Below are 25,078 nucleotides of genomic sequence, written 5' to 3'. Positions count from 1 at the left end.
CTTAAGTCTTGAATGTTTTATTATTATTTTGTACACTATACGGACAAAAGTATTAGGACACACCTCTAAATTATTGAGTTAAAAGTATTTAAATTAGACCCATTGCCACAGTTTTATAAAATCAAGCACCTAGCCATGCAGTCTGCATTAACAAACATTTGTGGAAAAAAGACTTATTCTGAGGAACTCAGTGTATTCAATTATGGTACTGTGACAAGATGCCACCTTTGCAGTAAGCAATTAGTGAAAAGTTATCTCTACTAGATATCCTATGATCAAATATATGTGGTATTATTGGAAAGTGGAAGCATTTATGAGCAGTAGCAACACAGCCACAAATAAAGTCACAAAGCAGGGAGTGCTGCTGAGGTGCATGATGCCAAAAGGGGGCATAACACATACAGTTTCACCCAATCTTATGTTAATCTTGAGTACCTATAAAGTAGTACTGCATCATTCATGTCTCCAAAAAGTCTTTAGTTTTTCGGGAAGCTGAGCAAGGTATTCTTTGACTTACAACCAAAACCACACTTGTTTAGAGACCTAGTAAGTCCTGTGCAGCAGTGTAGCTGAATGAAGCACGTTGATGGGCGCGCTCTTGCTCTCACTCTGGTCCATGTGTGCACCCACTTTAACAAAAAACAGTCCAAATTTTTAACTGCCAAAATAACTTATGTGTAACATATTTACCACTTTGCCATCGCAATCACTTAAATAAAATAAATGAATAAATATATAGCTGCGCATTCAAAATCTTGCCATTTATAGCGCCAAAACACCATCACTCACGAGTCATCACATCTAACCAACATAAAAGATGGTAAATTGATTGACAAGTCTGTGTTAAACTGAGCCAATGAGGGTTGCATAAAGAAAAATGTGTTGATGACTGCACTACTACGCATTATTTTACTGTGATACTTTAAGCTCTAACATTAAAATAACATGACTAAAGATAAAAGCGAAGAAAAAAGCAGATGATTGGGCTTTTAATTTTTTTAAAAGCAGCCCAAATATGCCTACCCATCCAATGCGCTGTTCTCCTGTCCAAGCCAATCAAAAGAAGCCCAATTGGGTGGCAACCCGCCCAATCTGGCAACACTGGCACGGGCACGCTCTTTCAGGAGAAATGCCTATACAAGGAGTTCCCCTTCAGAGAAGAGCCATGACTGAAAAAAACTTTCCGAAACTTGTAAGAAACCCGGAAATGTGCATTCAGCACAGAAATACTAGCTAGCTGATAGACCAACTCTATATTAATTAGGGATGCACGATATTTATCGGACAGATAAATTATCGACCGATATGGGTAAAAATTACGTCATTTTTATTGCTCCGATAAATAAATGAAACCCGATCCAATAAAGTACTCTTTGCTCTTGCACAGTCACTTTGTGGTACCTTACACAAAAAATAAAATCATTTTTGAAGAGTCAGGACTGATGTTTGCTATGATTGTTTGACCTAGATATATAATATACATTTCATTAGTTTATATTAGATTTTGTATTCTCCTGGGTGCACAAAATTATCATATAAAATATGAATGTATTGGGTATCGGTATCGGCATCGGCCACAAGAAGGACTTAATTATCGGCTATCGGTATCGGTAAAAAAAAAATTCTTATCATGCATCCCTAATATTAATGTCTGTATATTTAGATTGCAAAGTTATTAAATTCCCTGTTTGCATAATGGTCTGGTAACCCAATATGTTTGTCCATATAGTATATTTTTCATCCAGTTTTCATTTAAGATTTAAGTTTTTTAAGTTTTAGAGTAATGCTACTCCATCTAAGTAGTATTATTTTAAATGAGTGAATGGTAAAGCTTACATCTAAATATATAAATGTATTCATTATACTTAAAATATATGGACCTGGTTTCACAGACAGGGCTTAGACTAAACCAGGATTTGTGACGTGCGAGAAAGGATGAGGAAGCAAATGCAGGAAATGGTGATTTATTGAACAGACGTAAGTGATACAAACAGCTGGTGAGTGCGATCTCTCGGATGGGCGAGGCAGGGGCTAGATGGCCGTGACGTGATGAGTTGTGAAGTCCTGAGCGGGTGAGTCCTGGGATGCGTGGTGAATAATCCAACAGTGATGAACACGAAGACACGAACGACATCCAACGCAGACTCCAACACGAACTCACAGAGACACACACAGCAAAGGTCCGGGGAACAATCATCTGACAATGGGAGAGAGACAGCGGTGAGTATAAATAGAGTGTGATGATGAGCGGCACCTGGTGCGGGACTGATTGGCAGCTGATGAGTGAGCATGACGTACAACACAACAAAACACAGACCACGAGACCTGAGAACACAGCTGATCTGTGTACCGTGACAGTACCCCCTCCCCTAGGAACGTCGCCTGACGTTCCCAGACTCCTTTACCTGTCGATTGTAATCATCGATGAGGGAGTGATCCAGGATGTCCCTGGCAGGAACCCAACTTCTCTCCTCCGGACCGTAACCTTCCCAGTCCACCAAGTACTGAAATCCGCGTCCCCTCCGTCTAGAGTCCAGAATACGATTAACCGAATAGGTGGTCTCCCCGTCTACGAGACGCGGCGGTGGGGGAACCGGAGTTGGCGGGTTAATACGTGCGAAAAACACGGGTTTAATTTTGGATACATGAAAGACGGGGTGAATTCTCCTGTACACTGGAGGGAGTTTGAGGCGGACTGCCACCGGACTAATGATTTTGGTGACAGGAAACGGGCCAATAAATTTGGGAGCAAGTTTATTAGACACGGATCGGAGAGGAATGTTCTTGGTAGAAAGCCACACTTTAGAACCAACGACGTATACGGGAGGCCTAGACCGGTGGCGATCGGCTTTGGCCTTGGTGCGATCTCTCACCTGGAGTAGAGTCTCACGGGCTCTATTCCAGGTGCGATGACACCTCTGGACGAAGGCGTGAGCAGAGGGGACCGCGACTTCGGATTCCAGACTGGGAAAATTAGGTGGCTGGTACCCTAAACTACCTTCAAACGGAGATAGGCCCGTGGCTGATACCGGTAACGAATTGTGGGCGTACTCCACCATAGACAGTTGCTGACTCCAGGAGGAAGGATTTCTAGTGACCATACATCGTAACGTTCTCTCTAAATCTTGGTTGGCTCTCTCAGTTTGTCCATTGCTTTGAGGATGGAACCCCGAAGAGAGACTAACAGTGGCCCCCAGAAGTTTACAAAACTCTTTCCAAAATTTGGATACAAACTGGGGTCCTCTGTCGGAGACCACGTCCGTCGGGAGGCCATGTAACCGAAAGACGTGGTCTACAACTGCCACCGCTGTCTCCTTGGCTGAGGGTAATTTGGGCAAGGGAACAAAATGGACCGCCTTCGAGAACCGGTCCACCACGGTCAAAACTACCGTGTGACCCTGGGAGGGTGGGAGGGCGGTGACAAAATCTAGAGCGATGTGGGACCAGGGTCTCGAAGGGATCGGCAGCGGTTGAAGGAGCCCATCTGGAGGTCTGTTAGATGTCTTACCAATGGCACAAACTGAGCAAGCCAAAACAAAACTGCGAACGTCACGAGCCATAAGTGGCCACCAAAATCGTTGCTTGACCAAGTGTATGGTGCGATTGACCCCTGGATGACACGCCACATTGGAACAATGACCCCACTGGATAACCTCGGACCTAAGATTCTCTGGCACAAACAAACGGTTAGGTGGGCAAGCGACCGGAGGCGTTACCCCATGTAAGGCTGTTTTAACCTTCGATTCGACCTCCCAACTGAGAGTGGAGACAATAAGTGTCTCAGGAAAAATACTCTCGGGAGTGGACGGGCGATCGGAATGGTCAAAAATACGAGATAATGAATCGGGCTTGATGTTTTTAGATCCCGGGCGGTACGAAATAGTAAAGTCAAAACGTCCGAAAAAAAGTGCCCACCGAGCCTGCCTAGAGTTCAATCTTTTAGCATTTTGAATGTATTCTAGGTTCTTGTGATCAGTCCAAACAATGAATGGTACCCCCGACCCTTCTAACCAGTGACGCCATTCTTCCAATGCTAACTTGACAGCCAACAACTCTCTGTTACCAATATCATAATTAGTCTCGGCTGTCGACATGCGGTGTGAAAAAAACGCGCAGGGATGCATCTTGTCGTCTGTCGGTGAGCGCTGTGAGAGCACCGCACCTACCCCCACCTCCGATGCGTCGACCTCTACCACAAACTGTCGTGATGGATCAGGGGTAATCAGAATGGGAGCTGAAACAAAGCGGCTCTTGAGTTTGGTAAACGCAGTCTCAGCTGCGTCTGACCACCTGAACGACGTTCGGGGAGAGGTCAAGGCAGTCAGAGGTGCGGCTAGTTGGCTGTAGTTGCGAATAAAACGCCGGTAAAAATTGGCGAACCCCAGAAACCTCAGTAGGGCCTTACGGGAATCTGGGCTTGGCCAATCTACCACAGCCTTAACCTTCTCGGGATCCATACGCATACCCTCAGACGACACGATGTACCCTAAGAAAGGAACAGACTGTGCGTGAAATTCGCATTTCTCCGCCTTGACAAAAAGCCCATTCTCTAGCAGCCTTTGGAGCACTCGCCGGACGTGCTGCACATGTTCCTGGAGAGAAGAAGAAAAAATCAATATGTCGTCCAGGTAGACATATATGAACTGGTCGACCATGTCTCGCAGCACGTCGTTGACGAGTGCCTGAAAGACCCCTGGGGAGTTGGACAAGCCGAAGGGCATGACCAAGTATTCAAAGTGCCCCCTGGGGGTATTAAAGGCAGTCTTCCATTCATCTCCCCTCCTGATGCGGACCAAATGATAAGCATTTCTTAAATCCAATTTCGTGAAGACGGACGCTCCCTGCAACCTCTCGAAGGCTGAAGATATTAGCGGCAAAGGATATGTATTCTTTACCGTAATATTATTCAAACCCCGGTAATCAATACAAGGTCGCAGAGATCCGTCCTTCTTCCCCACAAAAAAGAACCCCGCCCCCGCTGGAGAAGAGGAGGGTCGAATGAACCCCGCTGCTAGAGAATCAGAAATATATTTCTCCATAGCCTCTCTCTCGGGAACTGAGAGTGAATAAAGTTTGCCTTTCGGCGGAGACGTACCTGTCAGTAACTCTATCGCACAGTCATAGGGACGGTGAGGAGGAAGAGAAGCAGCCCGCGACTTACTGAACACTTCCTTCAGGTCGTGGTACTCCGCGGGCACGTTACTCAGATCCACTGTCTTCTCCTGAAACACAGAACTAGAAACAGACGGACAGGCAGACACAAGACAAGACTCGTAACACTTATTGCTCCACTCAGTCACCGACTTCAGCTGCCAATCGATCCGAGGGTTGTGTCTGATAAGCCAGGGATGTCCTAAAACAACAGGTGCATTGGGAGAGTCCAGGATGTAAAATGAGATGCTCTCACTGTGATTGCCAGACACAGTGAGAGTGACGGGTTCCGTGATGTGTGTGATGTTAGGAAGAATCTGGCCATTGAGTGCGTGGACGGCAATGTTGTTGGTGAGGGGGAGAAGGGAAACATGAAACTGATGAGCAAAACTAGAATCCAAAAAGTTACCTTCAGCCCCGGAGTCCAACAGTGCAGTGCAGTGATGATCCTGGTTTGACCATCTGAGCCTAATCGGAAGGAGCGTGGAGGTAGCACTGGATGAGGTCTTCGCAGCGGAAATCCCACCCGACAGTAGCCTCAGTTTTACTGCCGGGCTGGGCCTTTTACCGGGCAGTTGTAAGCATAATGTCCCGCGGCTCCGCAGTATAAGCAAAGGCCCTGGGACTTCCGCCTCTCCTTCTCCTCCCGAGAAAGCCGAGCTCGACCCACCTGCATAGGCTCGTGATCGTAGGTAGGGCTGACCGCGTCACTGCTGCTGGCTCGAGCAGGTGGTCCCTCCCCAGGGGGGAACCGAGCGGGTAAGCACCGCCGCTCGGCTCGGGAGAGACGAGAATCCACCCGCAAAGCCAAGTCAATAAGGCCGTTAAGGCTGGTGGGCAGGTCCATGGCGTAAATCTCACGATGGACGCGATCAGCCAGCCCATGCAGGAACATATCCCACTGCGCCTCCTCGTTCCAGTTACACTCCGCCGCCAGGGTGCGGAACTCGATGGAATAATCAGCGACGGATCTCTCCCCCTGTCGGAGATCCGCCAAGACTCGCGCGGCCTCTCTCCCCGCGACCGCGCGGTCAAACACCCTCTTCATCTCAGCGGAGAGTGTAACGAACGAGGCAACACAGGGATCTTGATTCTCCCACACCGCCGTTCCCCACAGTGCCGCCCTCCCCGACAACAGGGTGAGCACGAACGCTACCTTGCTTTCCTCACTAGCGAAAGTACGGGGTTGCAGAGCAAAGTGCATGGAACATCTAGTGAGGAAAGCTCGGCAGAAGTTCGGCTCACCGTTGTAGAGTTCTGGGGTGGGAAGGCGGGGCTCGGATGACGTAGTAGCGCTGGATGGTGGTGGGGGAACAGATGGCGTGGGCGGTGTGGGTGGCGCAGCGGGAAGTTGCATGTGTTGAATCCGCTGAGCGAGCTCGGACACCTGCCCCGCGAGACTACGGATCGCCTGACCCATAGTCTGTTCCTGGCTGTCCATCCGAGAGATACAAGCCTGCATGAAATCCGCCGTGGTGGGTTGAGGTGATCCTGCTGCTTCCATGTGGTCAGATGATTCTGTGACGTGCGAGAAAGGATGAGGAAGCAAATGCAGGAAATGGTGATTTATTGAACAGACGTAAGTGATACAAACAGCTGGTGAGTGCGATCTCTCGGATGGGCGAGGCAGGGGCTAGATGGCCGTGACGTGATGAGTTGTGAAGTCCTGAGCGGGTGAGTCCTGGGATGCGTGGTGAATAATCCAACAGTGATGAACACGAAGACACGAACGACATCCAACGCAGACTCCAACACGAACTCACAGAGACACACACAGCAAAGGTCCGGGGAACAATCATCTGACAATGGGAGAGAGACAGCGGTGAGTATAAATAGAGTGTGATGATGAGCGGCACCTGGTGCGGGACTGATTGGCAGCTGATGAGTGAGCATGACGTACAACACAACTAAACACAGACCACGAGACCTGAGAACACAGCTGATCTGTGTACCGTGACAGGATTAGGCCATAGTTTCTATTAGAACATTTAAGTAGTTTTTATAAACGTACCTTAGCCAAAGAAAATACTGGTGTATATCTTGAGACAAAAGCAAAGGCACTGATATATTTTAAGATTGGTCAGTGCAAGTTTCTTTTTTTAGTTAAAACAGCTCAGACTTACATTTTAGTCTGGGATTGGGCTTAAACCTTGTCTGTGAAACCGGGGAATGATATGTCTGAAGTAAATTAAACTATTTTATATTTATACATTTAAATAATATAATAATGTATCTAATTTACAGATCTAACCATCACCTATAAAACTGTTGTGTATGTGTTTGGATCAGTTGGTGTTGTTTTACTGAACTCTGTTACACTGATGACTGAACTGATACTGAAAATAGGTGAGTAAACAGAACACTTTAGCGTCATAAAGCAGAGAATGTCAACCTTTATATATAAAGTGTAATAGTTATATGCAGTTTTACATTTTATTCAATTTAATAACAGAAATGCAGTTTTAAAAAATTCCTAAAAGTGCGTTTACTTTCTGTTTTAAATGGCTTTTCAGGTTTAAAAGTGATAAAGTTATTCTGACATAATCATAGTCTCTCTTTCTCTATTGCTCAGATTTTGCTGACCCCCAGATTTTTGCGATATGCATAAGCACAAGTTTCTGCTTGCAGGAAGTTATGAAACTTGGCACACTGATAGAGGACAGTCTCAACATTAACCATAGCAAATTTGGAGTCTCTAACTCAAACTCTGTAGCGCCAGCACTTGTCCAAAGTTTCACTCATGTTTATGCTAATAACCTTTGAGCCTTAAGGAACAAAATCAAAATATTTTTTTCTCTGAATCCGTGGCTCATGTTGAGTCGAATGAACACCAAAATGAAAAAGTCGTAAGGTTTACTTTTTTTTCTTGTTTTTATTTTTTATTTTTTTTTGTTTGAAAAACCTTCTTTTTCGAACTTGTCCTAGACGGTTTGTCTGATTTTCACCAAATTTGGCTCAGATCATCTTGAGACCATGCTGACAAAAAAGTTATGGAATTCAAGTTGATTAGTCAAACTGTTTTTGAAGAACACGTGAACGGATTCTACGAAAAGCACACAAAAATGGATGTGAGGCTGTATCTCTGCAACTGTTTATCATTTTGAGACCAAACTTGGTGTGTGTTATAACAAGCATGACTTGAGGCTACCTGCAGAGTTTCTGCACAATGTCACCTAGTTTATCAGGAAATACAAAAAAATGGCTATTTTAGCTTATAACTTCTCAATGGTTTGGCCAAAAATCACAAAACTGTTGCATAATACCGAGTTGAATGGGCGTCAGCCATTTTGAATGTTATAGTAAAACGCTATATTTTACGAATGCATTGGCGTATCATTGCGAAACTCGGTATGGGTCATCAGCATGATGTCCTGAAGGAACCTGAGAAGTTTTGAGCCTGTGCCACCTAGTGGTAAAATCAAATATGCACATGCTTATAACTTTGGTCGACTTATTTTTATGAGAGTTTTTATACTCCTGAATCCTTGCAGAGTCCACCAATACCAAACATGCCAGATTTTGCCTTAAGGTTTGCACAACATTGCATTTCAGCACTTAAAAAATATTTGCCAATATCTTATAAACCGTTACTCCTATCGACACGAAACCACCATAGGAAATTCAAAAATATATCATGGCGGCTATACGCCAATGCCAAGTTGTCAAACATTTGATAGTAAGTGACAAAAAAAAATGCAAACAAAGTCAGCCATCTGTCATTTTTTACTCTTCTCATATTGGAAATGTATATAGCTCCAAAACAAAATTAGGTATTTTCACCAAATTTGACACACATATGTTTGAGCACACTCTAAGGACACATGCAAAATTTGGTGGGATTGTGCCTCTTGGTGGCGCTATAATTGAACAAAACATGAAATTGCCGTTGACTACAATGGAGCACTATGATATAAAATGCTACATTTTTTACCAATGCTTTGGTGTACCATTACAAAACTTTAACCATGACCTGAAAGCATTCAAAACGTTTTGAGACAGTGCCACCTTGTGGTTAAAAGTGATAACCAATTATATTGTATTACTAGTGGTTGTTTTTATGATTTTTCTCCCATTTTTGACTAAAATCACTTTAAACTGGTTTCAATTACTCATTGCTGCACTTGTTCTGATGCTTCCCTTTCCTAGTGCTTGGCCCCCGTAATTGCTGCTTGCAGCTATATTTATTTATTGTTGCTGTTCATTGTCTAAATGTTTCTCTTTCTTCCTCAGTCAATGGTGAGCGTGCTGTGGGGGATCTGAGAGTTGTCGCCTTTCCTTGTGAAAGCTTCTTGTCTTTTTCTCTGCTGATTTTGCTCATGTTTGGGCCTAGTAAGTACAACTGGAATTATTTCTGTTTAATGCCCTTTACACACACACACACACACACACACACACACACACACACACACACACACACACATGTTGGGTTTACATGTTTTATGGGGACATTCCATAGGCGTAATGGTTTTTATACTGTACAAACCGTCCTTTCTATCGCCCTACACCTACCCTACACCTAAACCTAGCCCTCACAGGAGATTGTGCACACTTTTACTTCATCAAAAAAACTCATTGTGTATGATTTATAAGCCTGTTTCCTCATGGGGACCTAAGAAATGTCCCCACAAGGTCAAAATCTACTGGTATTCCTATCCTTGTGGGGACATTTGGTCCCCACAACGTGATGAATACCAGGTACACACACACACACACACACACACACACACACACACACACACACACACACACACACACACACACACACACACACACACACACACACTCCTGACCTGACCTGTTAATCAGTGCAAATTATCAAATTACAAAGAATAATAATAGTAATTTTCATTTTCAGTAGGTTAGAAGATGCTGTCCCATTAAAGGCATGGTTTAAATCATATTAAATACAGTGCACATTGAATAACTACATGCATTGCTTTTAAAAGAAGTTAATTCAAAATATTCAAAAGATTCATTGCATGCTATTCTTCCGCTCGAAGATCTAGTCCCGACATAACAAAACTGCTATTACTATTCAACAGAAATAATTATCGGATATAGGAGCAGAGATAATGAACAGGTCAAAACTGTAACTTTATGTTGGAATGTAACACAACTGGCATATTGCATTATCATTATCCAAGTCTGGAACTGACTGTTTTATAAGTTTATGCTTGTTAAGTTCAGGAATAAGCCATTATGCCATTTAATTCTCTAATACATCTTTAGCTGAACCAAAATAATTCAACCTTTTTTTTCTACTGCTCTCAACACACAGGGGTTTCTGAAATGAAGTCTCTGCAGGGTTGTCAGGTTAGTTGCATTTTCAATGACTATGCTTAAGTATAAATATGTAAATTAGGTAACAAAATAACACATTTTCTTCTGAGCCCAGAATGCAGCAGGGTCTGATAAAACTTCAGGCAGAGGATCAAACCAGAAACCGAACACAGCGGAATCACATGCAATGAATTCTCTACTGAATCAAGATCTGGAGGCTGATGGGAGTGCCATGTTAGAGGACATTTAGTCTGGGTCAGGGGAATCGCATATTTAACATTGTGAGAAAAAGACTCTTTATCCAACATGAATTCAGACTCTTTACTCAAACACTTTACTGTTGTTCTTCATGTGTAATGCAACTGGGGTTCTACTGTTCAGGCCAGAGTTTCCTCAGTTCTGTGTTAATGTAACTGTTCACAAAGTACGGCCTGAGGAAATAACCTTTTCTTATGTCTGGCTGTTCAAGTAAGTAATTCAAGTAAGAGTTTACACTGATTATTATTTACACATTAAAGCATGTAAATGCAATGATTCCAGAAGGACATTGGTTGTGCAGTATGAGTATAAATGTATTGTGCAATCTTTTTGTGTAATTTGTGTTGCATGATCGCAGAAACGCCACACATTTAAATTCCTTTGTAAAAAAAAAAAGAAAAAGAAAAGAAAAGAAAGAAAATTCTAAAACATGCTTTAATAACATGTCATTTGAATGGTTCAATTTCATGACAATTTTATTTTATTTATTTTTTTCTGAATTGCTATAGTTTAAAATTGCTGCAGTGTAAGCTGCTGTTGTTTTCATCTGTTACTGTTAATTATTAACTTATAGTGTGACTGAGATATATTCTCTCATATTTCCTCATGACCTGATTCGCCCAAATCCTCCTTCCACAAAGTGTGTAAAACTGATCTTAGATCAGCAGAACAATATTTTTTTTATCATGCCTAGTTAAATATTAAGTGAAAGTAAGAAAAGAAAGAGAGATGTTATCTCTCTAAGCATGTCTGTCCCGAACCTTGCAAAAAATATATATATCTTTTTTTCTTAAAATATGATGGGAGTTTCATCTTTATTGTTTTGCATGAAGATGAACTTTCTCATCTGCCTTTTCATATTTTCAGTACTTGTGATGAACTCCGAAGGTATGTAGAATCTTTATAGGATACAATAGGACAGTATATGTGAAAAACCCTTCACTTGACCGTATATCATAGTTATGAATATTTAGTTATATAACCAGAATATTGATGAAACTTGGTTCAAGTAAAAGATGCTGTTCACTCACCTGTGTTTTTAAGTTTTATTTAAAAAGTGCTTTAATCTTGTATAAACAGTGATTTTTGTTCTTTCAGAGCGTTTGCTAGTATCAGGATCAGATGGGTCCATATCTGTGTCTGTGGGTGAGGACGTCACTCTGAACTGCTCTGTAGACTCTCACATCACACCTGAACACTTTGACGAGGTTGGAAGAAAACAGATGAAGATGAAAATATTCTAGTTCTGCTCTACCAAAACAATGAGACTTTACCAGATTCATCAGATGAGCGATACAGAGACAGAGCTGAGTTCTTCACTGCTGAAATCCCCAAAGGAAACTTCTCTCTAAGACTGAAGAGTGTCAGAACTAAGGATAAAGGACTTTACATGTGTCAAGTGTTTGCTGGAGGACTTTCAGCCAATGCAACCGCAGAACTGGGGCGATTGGGTGAGTCACAGATACAATCAAACAGGGGTTTATGCGCCAGAGCTGATTTCTGTATCTGTATTTGGATAAAATCCTGGAAATGGACGGGGTTTAAACTGTGAGTTTGTAATTTCAAATGACATAAGTCTTTTTTAAATGTAGTTTTGTTCCAATCATAGCTTTCATTTAACAAATGTGACTTGTATAACTCATTAAAATTATTATTTTAAGTGAGACAGTAAAATAAATGATAAATTAAAGCTCTGATTTCTGAAGGCATCATATCAGACATCATGCATTAAATAATGAAAACAACATGCCTTCTGATGTTAATTCATGTGTTTTTGGTGCTATAACTAGTAGTAAAGAGAAAGAGATTATTGGTTTACATGCCGCTTGAACTGCAACTGTAACGCCATATTAAAATAATATTTCATCCAAAAATTAAAAATTTGCCATTAATTACTCACCTTCATGTAGTTTCAAACACCTTCGTTTAGAACAACTGATGACATTGCAGTCTATGCAGGGTCAGAAAGCTCTTGAGTTTCCGTAAAAATATCTTAATTTGTGTTCTAAAGATGAACAAAGGTCTTATGTGTTTGGAACAACACAAGGGTGAGTATTCAATGACAGAATTCTAATTTTTGGGTGAACTACCCCTGTAAAGAACATCAAAACAGCATTTATTGTATGTATTTTGTTATAAAATTAAATACTTTGTTCCATTTTATCAATAACAAAGCATATCTCTTATTGATTATTGCAATGCAGATATAATTTCATTCATAGAGAGTTAACACTCATTCAGACACTCGCTATTGCGTATTTTAAAGGTTTGTGTATAATGGTTGGATATCCTTTGGCTCACCTATTGTTCCACAAACACACAGAGTTACTGTGTCTGATGAATATTTTTCTTATTCAGAACAATTATTTATTTTTGAAGCCATGCCTTTCCGAATTACGTATTCAGATTTGTACACATCCCTACAATCAATGCACCTACACTCTTAAAAATAAAGTGCTTTAAAAGGTTCTTCACAGCAATGCCATAGAAGAACCATTTTTGGTTCCACAAAAAACAAACAAAAAAAAAACATTAAGTCGAAGGTTCTTTTAAGAACCATCTCTTTCTGACCATTTTATAATCTGAAGAACCTTGTGTCACAAAGAACCTTTTGTGAAACAGAAAGGTTCTTCAGATGTTTAAGGTTCTTTATGGAACCATTTAGACAAAAAAAGGTTTGTCAACCTATTTATCATTGTCTGGAATATTAATCATTTTTATTAATATTACTTTCTATGTGAGTGTCTAGACTACTCTCGCATATACTAGCTCTCTCTCTCTCTCTCTTTCTTATTTTTAGGGTATTTATTGATTTTTTTTAACTTTCAGGTTTCTCAGCTCAACAAATAATAGTGTTGATTCTCTGTATCACGGCTTCTGCATTTGCACTTCTGCTCTGCATTATAATCTACCGCAGAACACAAAGTACAGGTATGTTCAAACACTGAAAACACCTTTTATAAAGACCCAGATTACCAGAGTTTTAAACTCCAGCCAATGATTAGAGACTCGACTTGGACTTGAGTCACAAATTTGATAACTTGCGACTCGACTTAGACTTTGACAGCAATGACTCGAGAATTGACTTGGACTTGAACCCTGTGACTCGGCAAGTCTTCTAAAGAAAAACTTCGAGAGTTCTGATCAATAGGCTGAAGCATATCACACTGATATGATTAGCTCAGCATTTGGCACTGAGCCAGAGAGGGAATCGCTAAGTGAGCGCTTGTAATGTTTTTATCCACATAATGTTAAGGATATTTAATGTTTTAGGGGCCGTTCACATGTCGAGCCTAAAAACGTGTGGAAAACGCTTGGCGCGCCGCTTTCTCTTTCTTTCCAAACCGCTCTTGCAGCTTGCGCTCCTGTGGCGTGACTGGCGTCAAGGATAGGTAGGCCTACAGTAGGATGAAATGTTAGAACACCTGCTCACACTACAGGAGTTTTAAAATCCTAACCGAATATGAAATCTGGTTGCAGCGCAGCGCACACATAATGTTTGCAAATTATTTTACCTGAAATCCTAAACATGCATACACTACAATATTTGAAATTCGTGTCGCATCACTACAAGATATTATTAGGATCATCATTTCTTCCATGGCGGTGTTTAGTGTCCTGCCATCAGCAGCGACCAGCTGGAAGAGTTCCACGTTCAAATGCACCTGGCCGCAAAGCCCCAGCAAAAGTAATTACCATTAATGTGTCGGGCAAAATTTTATATTGATATTTATTGTTTTTGATATTACTAGTATTTTCTGAGTCAGTGTCTCAAAGATGAAGTTGATGATCCTGACTCGACATTTGCTCAAATGGCCTTTAATGCCTAAATGCATCTTTATAGATTAGGCCTATAGCTAATGGAAGAGTTTTGTTTTCGATTTTAATTATTTCGTTTTACAGTAGTGAAGTTATAATTTAAATAATTTCTATAGATAATCGTGTCTGTGACGCAATTACCTGGCTTTCGGTTAATTATTGTGAAGCCCTCCTGTTTAACACCAAGACATCAGAAAGCGTATCCTGTTTGTTTTCTTTAAAAGCACCTTTTGTTAATACTGTTTGTTACACAAACTGACCCTTTACAATTCCGGATGATATATTACTTATACCTTTATGAGCAAAAATTAGGCTACCTTAACGTTTCACATCGCACTGACGCCTCCATGTCCGGCAAAGCCAGCTCCAGCTTTCATTCTCTGCACAAACGATGGATATGCGCCTAATAGCACACATTTATTTAGGTTGATCGATTAAACTAATATTGTGATATGCTTTTGATACGTTTTTTTTTTTAATCTAAAAAACTATCTATGGATTTTAATTGAAATCGTGATGACTTTGAGAAGGCTAAATGTCTGCTGCTGGTCTTGGTCGTTACTTTAAAAAAACAAAAACTTGAATTTAACAAACAAAAAGTGTTCCAAAAATATCTCTAAATTAACTTCATAAACTAAAGAAACGAAAATAAATGTAATCACTTTGCTATTAAAAACAGCAGTAGGCTAATGGGGAATCTTAAGAGAAAGAGAAAAAAGACAGGTTCCAGTCGGACTCGGGCCAGTAGATGAGACGTCCAACATTTTTGCAACGAATGTTTGTTTAATAGCCTATTTAATATTGTTATTTAGGCTATTTAACATTGGTAGCCTATTTAACATTGTTATTTCTTATTTAAATATATTATTTCTTTGATTTATTTTTGCATTTTTTGGCTGCCTGCTCACTGACTGAATTGCTAAAATAAACACGCACGTTTGTTAATAATGTTTGAGCCTCATTTATTTTGTTTCAAAATTATATACATATGTGACCCTGGACCACAAAACCAGTCTTAAGTCGCTGGGGTATATTTGTAGCAATAGCCAAAAATACATTGTATGGGTCAAAATTATTGATTTTTCTTTTATGCCAAAAATCATTAGGAAATTAAGTAAAGATCATGTTCCATGAAGATTTTTTTGTAAAATTCATACTATAAATATATCAAAATGTAATTTTTGATTAGTAATATGCATAATTGTTAAGAACTTAATTTGGAGAACTTTAAAGGTGATTTTCTCAGTATTTTGATTTTTTTGCACCCTTAGATTCCAGATTTTCAAATAGATGTATCTCAGCATAACAAACAATACATCAATAGAAAGCTTATTTATTGAGCTTTCATGTGATGTATACATCTCAGTTTTGTAAAATTTAACCTTATGACTGGTTTTGTGGTCCAGGGTCACATATGTATTTTATTTATATATAGGCCTATATACACACACGTTATAATTTATATTTATAAAACACTGCGTTTGGGATGGGAAAATCGGGGCAAAATCGGGCTAAAACTCCTTTAGTGTAAGCCGGGCTTTAAGCAACCATGACCCGCTCTCCATGAAGAGGCGGAAGTTTTAGTAAAGGATAAATGGATTTCCAGCATTAAAAATCGCTTGCAGTAGCTCTGCTATTAAATTTATTTAAAAATGGTTATTCCTGTACAGCGATAAGCTGTTTCTCCAACTTGGCAGTACTTTCAATGTTATTAAGGAAAAGGATGAAGCTGTTGGGTTGGTTCTTGTCACAAGACCTCTGGTGAAATGTTTTTATCTCTATGCGGCGCGGACGCGCCTGGAAAAAAAACGAGCGCGTCGCGTACAGTATATCTGTGGTCAGGACGACAGGACCGCGTCGCTTCCATTATGAGCGCGCATACCGCCATCTACATTTGAAATAACGAACTTGAGCGCGCAAAAGACGTGACATATGAACGGCCCCTTTGACATTTAAATTACACAAAATCACTATAAACCACTTATAATAATAAGAAGAAGTAGAAGAAACAACAGTAGCCTAATAATTGGCTAAACCTTTTAAAATATTTATATATATTTATATTATATTTATTTTATTTGACTAAACTGATTCATTAAAGTCACTGAATATTTAACAAATGAAACAGTGGACTTAAAATAAATAATTAATTCAATTAGGCCTATATTTGATCACAAACAATGATTAATTCCTCAATGAAACATCACTAATTATTATAGCCTATCTTTTATAATTATACCTACTATAGACTATCACTGACTTTAAATTTAGTAATTAATACAGAGACACTAATTTGGGCAAACAGCACTAGTGACTTGTTTAGGACTTGAAGCTTAAAGTTGAGGACTTGCAACTCGACTTGGACTTGCTCGTCTTGACTCGGGACTTGACTTGAGACTTGAATGCAAAGACTCGAGACTTACTTGTGACTTGCAAAACAATGACTTGGTCCCACCTCTGGAGATTACAGATTAAAGAATTTTTTTGCATTGTTATGTAGAGAACCCTTGCGGCTTGAGGTACAGTGCAGATTCACTTACTCCTTCAATGTACAGGTGGATCTAAAAAAAATAATATTATGAAAAAGTTAATTATTTAATTGTAACTTATTTCAGAAAATGTTCATTACATGTAAAGTAAAACATTTCAAAAGGTTTTGTTTTGTTTTACAGCTCATGAAAGTCAAAAATCCAGTATCTCAAAATATTTGAATATGTATAAGATCAATTAAAAAAAGAAAAGAATTTGCTATCAAGTTCTTTAAAGTATGTTTATTTATGCACTCAATACTTGGTCGGGGCTCCTTTAGCACAAATTACATTTACATTTACATTTATTCACTTACAGATGCTTTTATCCAAAGCGACTTACAATTGGGGAATTCATAAGGAGACAGATCGAAATGGGAAGGGCTTAAAAATACCATATATCAGGCATTGTTAGGGAAGATCAAGAAAGAGAGGAGAACAATTTATTTAATTTTTTGATTGGGTGAAATAGTTTAGAAAGAGATGGGTTTTCAGCAATCACTTGAAAACTGTACAGGAGTCAGCATTCCGAATAGGGGCAGGAAGATCGTTCCACCAGGCAGGAACGGTGAACAAAAATGTTCTGGAAAGTGATTTAATGCCTCTCTGTGATGGTACAATGAGGTGTCTTTCACTAGAGGATCTCATACTTCTAGAAGGAGTGTAGATTTGTAGTAGTGAGTGGAGGTAGGCAGGTGATGATCCGATGACTGTCCTATATGCCAGCATCAGTGTCTTGAATTTGATGCGAGCTGTAACCAGTAGCCAGTGCAGTGATATGAAGAGAGGTGTGACATGGGCCTTTTTGGGCTCATTGAAGACCAGTCCTTCTGCTGCATTCTGAATCATTTGTAGAGGTCTGATTGTACATGATGGAAGACCGGCTAAAAAAGCATTGCAGTAGTCCAGCCTGGAAATGACCAGGACCTGGATGAGAAGTTGGGCAGCATGCTCTGTTAGGAAGGGCCTGATCTTTCTGATGTTGTGCAATGCAAACCTGCAAGATCGAGCAATTTTAGCTATGTAGTCTTTAAAAGTCAAAGATTCATCAAAGATTACACCAAGATTTCTGGCTGAAGTCGATGGGGTAATTATTGATGAACCTAACTGGATGGTGAAGTCATGTTGAAGATTTGGAGTGGCAGGAAAGTCAAGGAGCTCAGTCTTTGCCAGATTTAGCTGTAGACGGTGTTTCTTCATCCATGCAGAGATATCCGCCAAGCAGCCTGAGATCCATGCAGCTACCGATGGATCGTCTGGTTTGAATGAAAGATAGAGCTGTGTGTCATGAGCATAGCAATGGTAGGAGAAGCCATGTGCCTGTATGATGGCCCCAGAGATGCAGTGTATATGGAGAAGAGGAGGGGTCCAAGAACTGATCCCGGGCCAGGAACCCGAGTGACCAGTTGATGAGTTTTAGATACCTCCCCTCCCCAGGCCACCCTGAAAGTGAGGTAGGATTTAAACCAGCGAAGTGGTGTCCCTGTGATGCCCAGCAATGAGAGGGTGGACAGGAGGATCTGATGATTCACTGCGTCAAAAGCTGCAGATAGGTCCAGCAAATTACAGCATCAGTGAGGTGTAGCATGGAAGCGATCAGCCTGTGGCACTGCTATTGAGCCTTCAGCTCATCTGTATTGTTGATTTATCCGGTTTCTCCTCTTTCTCTTGAAAATATCCCATAAATTCCATATAGGATTCAGGTCAGACATTTTGGCTGGCCAATAAAGCACAGTAATATCATGGTCATCAAACCACTTGGAAGTGGTTTTTGCACTGTGGGCAGGTGCTAAAGTCCTGCTAGAAAAGGAAATCAACATCACTATAAAGCTTGTCAGGATATGGAAGCATAACGTGCTCCAAAATCTCCTGGTAGATGGCTGCATTGTCTTTTTGGACTTGATAAAACACAATGGACCAACACCAGCAGACGTCATGGCACCCCAAATCATTACTGACTTCAGAAACGTCACACTGGACTTCAGGCAACTTGGATTCTGTGCCTTCCTCCTGACTCTGGGACCATGATTTCAACATGAAAAGAGGACTTTGGACCACTGAGCAACAGTCCAGCTCTTTTTCTCCTTAGCCCAGGACATTGTGACAATGTTTCTGTTTCAGAAGTGGCTTGGTAGTCCTTTTCCTGAAGAAGTCTGAGCGTGGTGACTCTTGATGCAATGACTCAGTCCACTCAGTGGCTTCAGTCCACTCCTTGTGAAGCTTTCCCATGTGTTTGAATCGGCTTTGTTTGACAGTTTTCTCAAGCTTGCAGGCATCCCTTTTGCTTGTGCACCATTTCCAACCCATTTTCCCCTTTCCAGTCAACTTTGTATTTAATATGCTTTGATACAGCACTCTGTAAGCAGCCACCCCTTCAGTAATGACCTTCTGTGACTTGCCCTTTCTGTGGAGGGTGCCAATGATTGCCTTCTAGACCATTTCCAAGTTAGCAGTCTTCCCAGTTTTTGTGGTTTCAAAGAACAAGAGATACCAAGAATTTATACTGTAGGGATGGACATTTAATGAAACTCAAATGTAAATATTCTAATTGAGTTTCATGAGCTATAAGCTCTAATAATCAAAATTAATACGAAAAAAAATTGAAATGTTTTATTTTACATGTATTGAATCTAGAATATATGAAAGTTTCATTTTTTAAAATAAGTTACAGTAACTTTTTTATTAGTCTTTTTTTTTTAGATGCACCTATATGTAATGTTACCTAGGCGTACATGTTGTTTCAGTTGTTCCTGCAATTTATCGTAAATGTAAAACATGAACAAGGGTCACATTGCCTACCAGCATTGCAACATAAAGAAAAAAAATCACTTCAAACTATTTATTGAACAAATCAATTTAAGAACAATAAACTTAGTAAAAGAATCTGTTTGCATGGCTGTTTGTATTTTAAAACAATCAAGATAAAATCTTTACCTAATATTTTCCCCTCACTAACAGATGCTAAAGCAACCAAACATTTCAGGATTCTTGTATGCCTTCATCTGTTTGTTTCAAATGTTATGATGTGTTGGGCTTTTTTCATGTGGGGTTTTATAGAAGGTGAGTGTTTTAAATGTAGTAATAACAATTAAAAACTATTTTGGCATTTCATTTGAATTTGATTATTGTAAGAAGTTTCAGATCTGCTCAACGTTTACAGCATTGAGTGGATTTTGGAATGTCTTTTCATAATAATGTTTAAATTTTGTTTGCAGGACTTGAGTTTGAGACAGGCGTTTGTGGTTTGCTTTATAGTCTGAGGCCTCTGATGTTGATTAATATTGCACCATATTTACCCAAGATGTCAGGTATGGATATTTAATTTCAGATAAAAAAAAAAAGTGCATTTCATCAAATTAATTATATGAATGAATGAATCCAGGCGTTTTCGTGAAATAATTTCATAATGTCTTCATTTAGGATCTTTATGAAATTTGCATTCATTTCCTTAACAAAAATGTGAATGAAAACAAAAGAACTAATGGAACTATTTCTGTTTACAGAGTTCTATTTTCTGAATGAATTTGCCCCTTTAACGCTTATGTATTTTACAGGTTGGTAAGCCATTGATCATGTGTAATATGATGCTGTCACACAATAATAGCTGCAAACATTAAATGTTGTGTACAGAAAATACCATAACACTCTTTTTTATGTCAAGTATGGCTGTACTATTCTCAAATAATTATTCATTTCTTTTTCTTTTCTTTTTTGGGTCAGTTCTTTTTAAACACATTTTTGGAAATCTTTATCATTATACACAGTCTGACAGAGCTGCAATAATGTTTGTGGCTGTAGCTGTGTTGCTTCTCTTTTCCATGGATATCTTTGTCTGTAAGTGTTTTTGTCTGTTTTCTTTTTAGAGCAAATGCTTTGAAACATTATTATTATTAACTTTAATTTGAGAAGCTCAGAAACATTTATTGTCAGATCTTCAATCTTTAATGCTCTTTGTTCTAAATAACGACTATAGTTTACTATAGTCATTAATGCTAATTCATCTTAAAACCACCCATTATAAATAGTCACATTCAGCGGAACTGAAGACAGCATTAACATTAATGTATTTTTCATCTTACAGTAGTGAGTAAAAAGAAGGAAAGCTGTGGGATTGATTTTCAGTGTCCAAAGCTGTGTCGAGCCCCACAAAGATCCTCACCAGTCTCAACCGAGGAAGGTGCCATTGCAAACAGCAATCTCGGCAGAGATGGTCCAGAAGAAATACACAGTGCAAGCTCAGACACACCACCGACAGCTCTATGTGAAGAGATATGTAAATGGTTTTGGGTTAAATTTAAAGTCGTAGCTGAATTCAGCTTTTTAATTCTGCCTTCATTACAGTTTACCCTTGTGTTAGTCGCGTTTGGAGGCGCCAGCGGAGGTTAGTGACCCTTATTTAATGGCATTTTATCCTAAAACAATAATGAAAAAAAATAACTGTTTTTGTTAAGTAACATTAATTGATAGAGGAACATGAAAAACATTATATTCCAAATCTTATCTAATCTTACTGAGCACTTAGAAAGGTTTTAGTGTGTTCTTGATTAAGTGTTCTTGTTCAAGTTTGTTGACATGTTTCTCAATAAATCACAATTCAGTTGCTCTTTTTTTTTAGGGTTTTTTGTTTCCCTAATTTTCCCGGTGTTCTTTTTTCTGTCATTTTCCTGTTTGGCTGGAGTAGAGAGAACGAAAAACTGTAAGTATGTGATAAATTCATCTGTCTATAATTATGCATAATAACTGAGTAATTACACTTGCTTATGGATCCTTAAAGGTTTATGATTTGTGGTTAGGGTGACCACCCGTCCCGCTTTGCATTGTACAAGTATGTGCCAAAAAATTAGAATATCGAGGGAAAGTGAAATATTTCAAGCCTTTATTTGTTTCAATTTTGATGATTATGGATTAAAGACAAGAAAAAAAAAATTGTATTTCACAAACTTAGAATATTTCATGTGACCACTAAAAAAATTATCTTAAACACATGTTGGCCTTCTGAAAAGTGTGTTAATGTGCTGTATTATGTCCTCAGTACTTTGTTGGGCCTCCTTTTGCACTAATTCCAGCATCAAGGTGGCGTGGCATGGAGGCGATCAGCCTTTGACACAGTTGAGGTGTTATGGTAGACCAAGTTGCTTTGATATTGGCCTTCAGCTCGTCTGCATTTCGGGGTCTCTGTTCCCTCATCTTCCTTCCATAAAAATTATGTCTCACATGTGTCCCGCAACAGATTTATTGCCAGGTGGTCACCCTATTTGTGATTCACCCTTGAGATGTTTTCTCATGCTTTTCTTTACAACTACTGTTTATGTCTTTAATTTAAATGTATTTTAAGTAAATTTTTTAAACGGCTTATTGAATGAAAACATTCAAATCTTTTTCAGGGTTCGTTTTACTCAGTAAAACCTCATGGATAATCTTCATGATTCTTATAACCGCAGTAATGGTATATTTCTACATCGCAACACTAAAAAATGAAAAAGGTATAGTTGAATTTTTATGACAGAATTATTAAAGCATATTTTAAAAACTAAAACATTTATTTATCTCTGGGCTAAAATGGACATATTTTACTTATAAATGAACTTTCATATTGCATTAAATATTTTTGTACCAAAATCTTTCTTTGTACAGATGGAGCAGCGTGGATCTCTATGGCTGTATTTCAGCAAGTGTTGTGGATGATCACAATGTACTTTGAAGAGAATGAAGATCTGGGTATAGTGTTGCTTATATTCGTATTTAAAAAAATGTTTGTAAAGTTTTGTCTCTTGTTTGTCAGCCCTGTTTGCTTTAGTTATCACCCTTTTCAGAAACCGAAAAGTTTGGTGGAGGTTATCAAATTTTTACTTTGATTTCCCATTGGTCCAAATATTTGTCTTGCTTTTAATTTATTTTTGTTCAGGATTGGACGTTTGAACTGGATGTAGTGGGTGTGTAAATTTCAGAGCGAGCCGATGGGTTTGTTTAGGTTTTCCTGAATAACCCTCCTGAAGGTGTATCAGTGGCCAGTTTTTTTGATAAGACACAGATGAATATGTTTACTAACCATTAAACTCCAAAGAGATCCTGTTGATCTCCTTACAAACAGGTTTTAGTTGGTCAATAAACATTTATATGCTTTTAAAATAAATTAATAAACTTATATGTATGTATATATTTATTTCAGATCTTCTATTTAGAAAGATTTTGTATGCGTTTGGATCAGTTGTTGTTGTTTTGCTGAATGCTGTCGCACTGATGACAAAAGTGATACTGAAAACAGGTGAGCGAACAAACACTTATAACATTTGACATTCTTTACCCAATCAAAACTTGAATTATTACTAATATTTATCTTCCTAAGTTGATGCTAAGCATGCAGTGTGGGATCTGAGAGTCGTCGTCTTCACCTCTGAAAGTCTCTTTGTCTTTTCTCTGCTGATTTTTCTGATGTTTGGACCCTGTAAGTAACTGGAATTGTATCCTTGTAATCATTACAAATAGCTAAAATTTGTTTTCAGTATGTTTTAATAATGTTATTTAATTATGCAAAGTTGCTTCTTTCCAATTAAAAATCTAGTTCCTATAAAACAGAGCAATTTGTTTCAGAATTGTATGTTACGTAAACTATAAATAAAGGAAACTATGAAAGCTTATTTCTGCCATGCAATAAAAATATAGTTGTAATGAAAACCATTTATCTCATAATTCTGAATTTTCAAGTAATTGCGAGATAATTGAACTGTGATGTAAAAACTTGCAAAAAGTTAAAATTGTAAGATTAAAAGTTGCCTTTTCAGGTTTGTATTTTGTGGCAGAAATAAATTCCATTCAGTCATTGTATTAGCTAATGTTTTAGTAGCAGATCTGTGTTTAAATGGAGCTCATCTTATTTCAGGGATTTCTGACATGAAGTGTCTGCAATATTGTCAGGTTAGTGAACTGAGATTTGCAATCAACCTGAAGTTTAATTGATGTATAAATGCATTTGCATTTGTCTTGCCTAGAAAGCAGCAAGGTCTGGTGAGCAGAACCAAAGTTCCCAGGTGAATATTTTTTAGGCCTATAAACTCTTAAAATAACAAGGTTACCTACAGTAAAGGTTCTTTGCTTCGTATTAAACAGCCAGGGAATATAGAAGTAGATTAAAACACATTTTATCCTAAACCTAGAATGCAGCAGGATGTGATGAAACCCCAGCCACTGAATCAAACCAGAACCAGATGACAGCTGAATCACATGAACTAGAAATTCTCCTGACTGGTAGGAGTGACGTAACAGAGGAAACCCAGCCGAATTCAGAGGAATCACAAACATGTTCAACAATAAGGGAAAACTGTTAACCAACACTATAAGCATTTGCTCAAACTCTTACAAGAACTGACAGTGATCACACTTGAGTGTTGTGCGTGCACAATGTGTAAATATGTATTTTTTTCCCAATCTGGCAACCATGGGTTTGTGAGCTCTCAGGTTTACTTTTAACAGGTGTGTTGGTATTTGAAGGTCTCCAGTCCTATATTAAAAAAACAACAACAACAACAAAAAAAAAACAGTCGTGTTCATTCACTGGTCAGCTTGTGCTATTTACTGCTGTTGAATCTGAGAGCAAACCGTCTTTGTGAACTGTAGATTAATAAATCCAGGAATAAGTATAAACTTGGTTCCTCATTCAAAAATCGGGGCTTGTGAAAAATAATTACACAATCGCTTCTCAGTCTGCGATTGTGCTCAACGCAATGCCATTTCGCCTCCCTGCATCCCAATGTGCAAACTATCCACCCTGTCTGCCCTAAAAAGTATTGAGAATTACTACTATCATGGATAGTATGGATGGATAGTATGCACATTGGGATGCAGGCCACTTTTGCTGTGCTGGACGCTCTGAACATTGACAGCTTGTTTGCGCTAAATATGAACATGGACTGACTCGAAAATGTAGTAATTACACAATACATGCATATAAATAAAGTAACTGCTGTTAACAAAAGTTTCATGGCCAGTAAAACCATTGGCAGGTGTGGCAAAAAGTTTTAGGCCCTGCCTACATGTATAAGAAC

General features: G+C 39.1%; 1 protein-coding gene across 3 annotated transcripts; it reads left to right on the top strand.

Annotated features, from left to right (window-relative positions):
- The first annotated feature begins 11,166 nt into the window (after window positions 1-11,166).
- LOC141343686 (uncharacterized) lies at window positions 11,167-24,966 on the top strand. 3 transcript variants are annotated; one of them, XM_073848303.1, is made up of 16 exons: window positions 11,167-11,577; window positions 11,788-12,140; window positions 13,519-13,620; window positions 19,995-20,096; window positions 20,252-20,344; window positions 20,540-20,590; window positions 20,757-20,870; window positions 21,118-21,417; window positions 21,652-21,732; window positions 22,421-22,519; window positions 22,671-22,754; window positions 23,206-23,301; window positions 23,383-23,481; window positions 23,917-23,951; window positions 24,026-24,064; window positions 24,191-24,966. In XM_073848303.1, exons 2-16 carry the CDS (start codon window positions 12,080-12,082, stop codon window positions 24,359-24,361), a joined length of 1,527 nt encoding a protein of 508 aa, XP_073704404.1. In that variant the 5' UTR covers window positions 11,167-11,577; window positions 11,788-12,079; the 3' UTR covers window positions 24,362-24,966. The 3 variants fall into 3 exon arrangements, with proteins under 3 accessions (XP_073704404.1, XP_073704424.1, XP_073704414.1); XM_073848323.1 differs by lacking the exon at window positions 19,995-20,096; XM_073848313.1 differs by lacking the exon at window positions 11,167-11,577 and having other exon boundaries at window positions 11,589-12,140.
- Window positions 24,967-25,078: the final 112 nt, after the last annotated feature.

Source organism: Garra rufa, chromosome 1 (genome assembly GCF_049309525.1).
Source record: "Garra rufa chromosome 1, GarRuf1.0, whole genome shotgun sequence".
NCBI classification, from domain to species: domain Eukaryota; kingdom Metazoa; phylum Chordata; class Actinopteri; order Cypriniformes; family Cyprinidae; genus Garra; species Garra rufa.
Note: the sequence above shows the minus strand (reverse complement) of the source record. Positions and strands in the feature narration are given on the sequence as shown.

Bases quoted from the DNA above. Each gene is read 5' to 3' on its own strand.
- LOC141343686 (XM_073848303.1), top strand. From the start codon at position 12,080: ATGTGTCAAGTGTTTGCTGGAGGACTTTCAGCCAATGCAACCGCAGAA. The intron at 20,345-20,539 runs GTATGGATATTT...TTCTGTTTACAG, and splicing joins ATATTTACCCAAGATGTCAG to AGTTCTATTTTCTGAATGAA. The intron at 20,871-21,117 runs GTAAGTGTTTTT...TTCATCTTACAG, and splicing joins TTCCATGGATATCTTTGTCT to TAGTGAGTAAAAAGAAGGAA.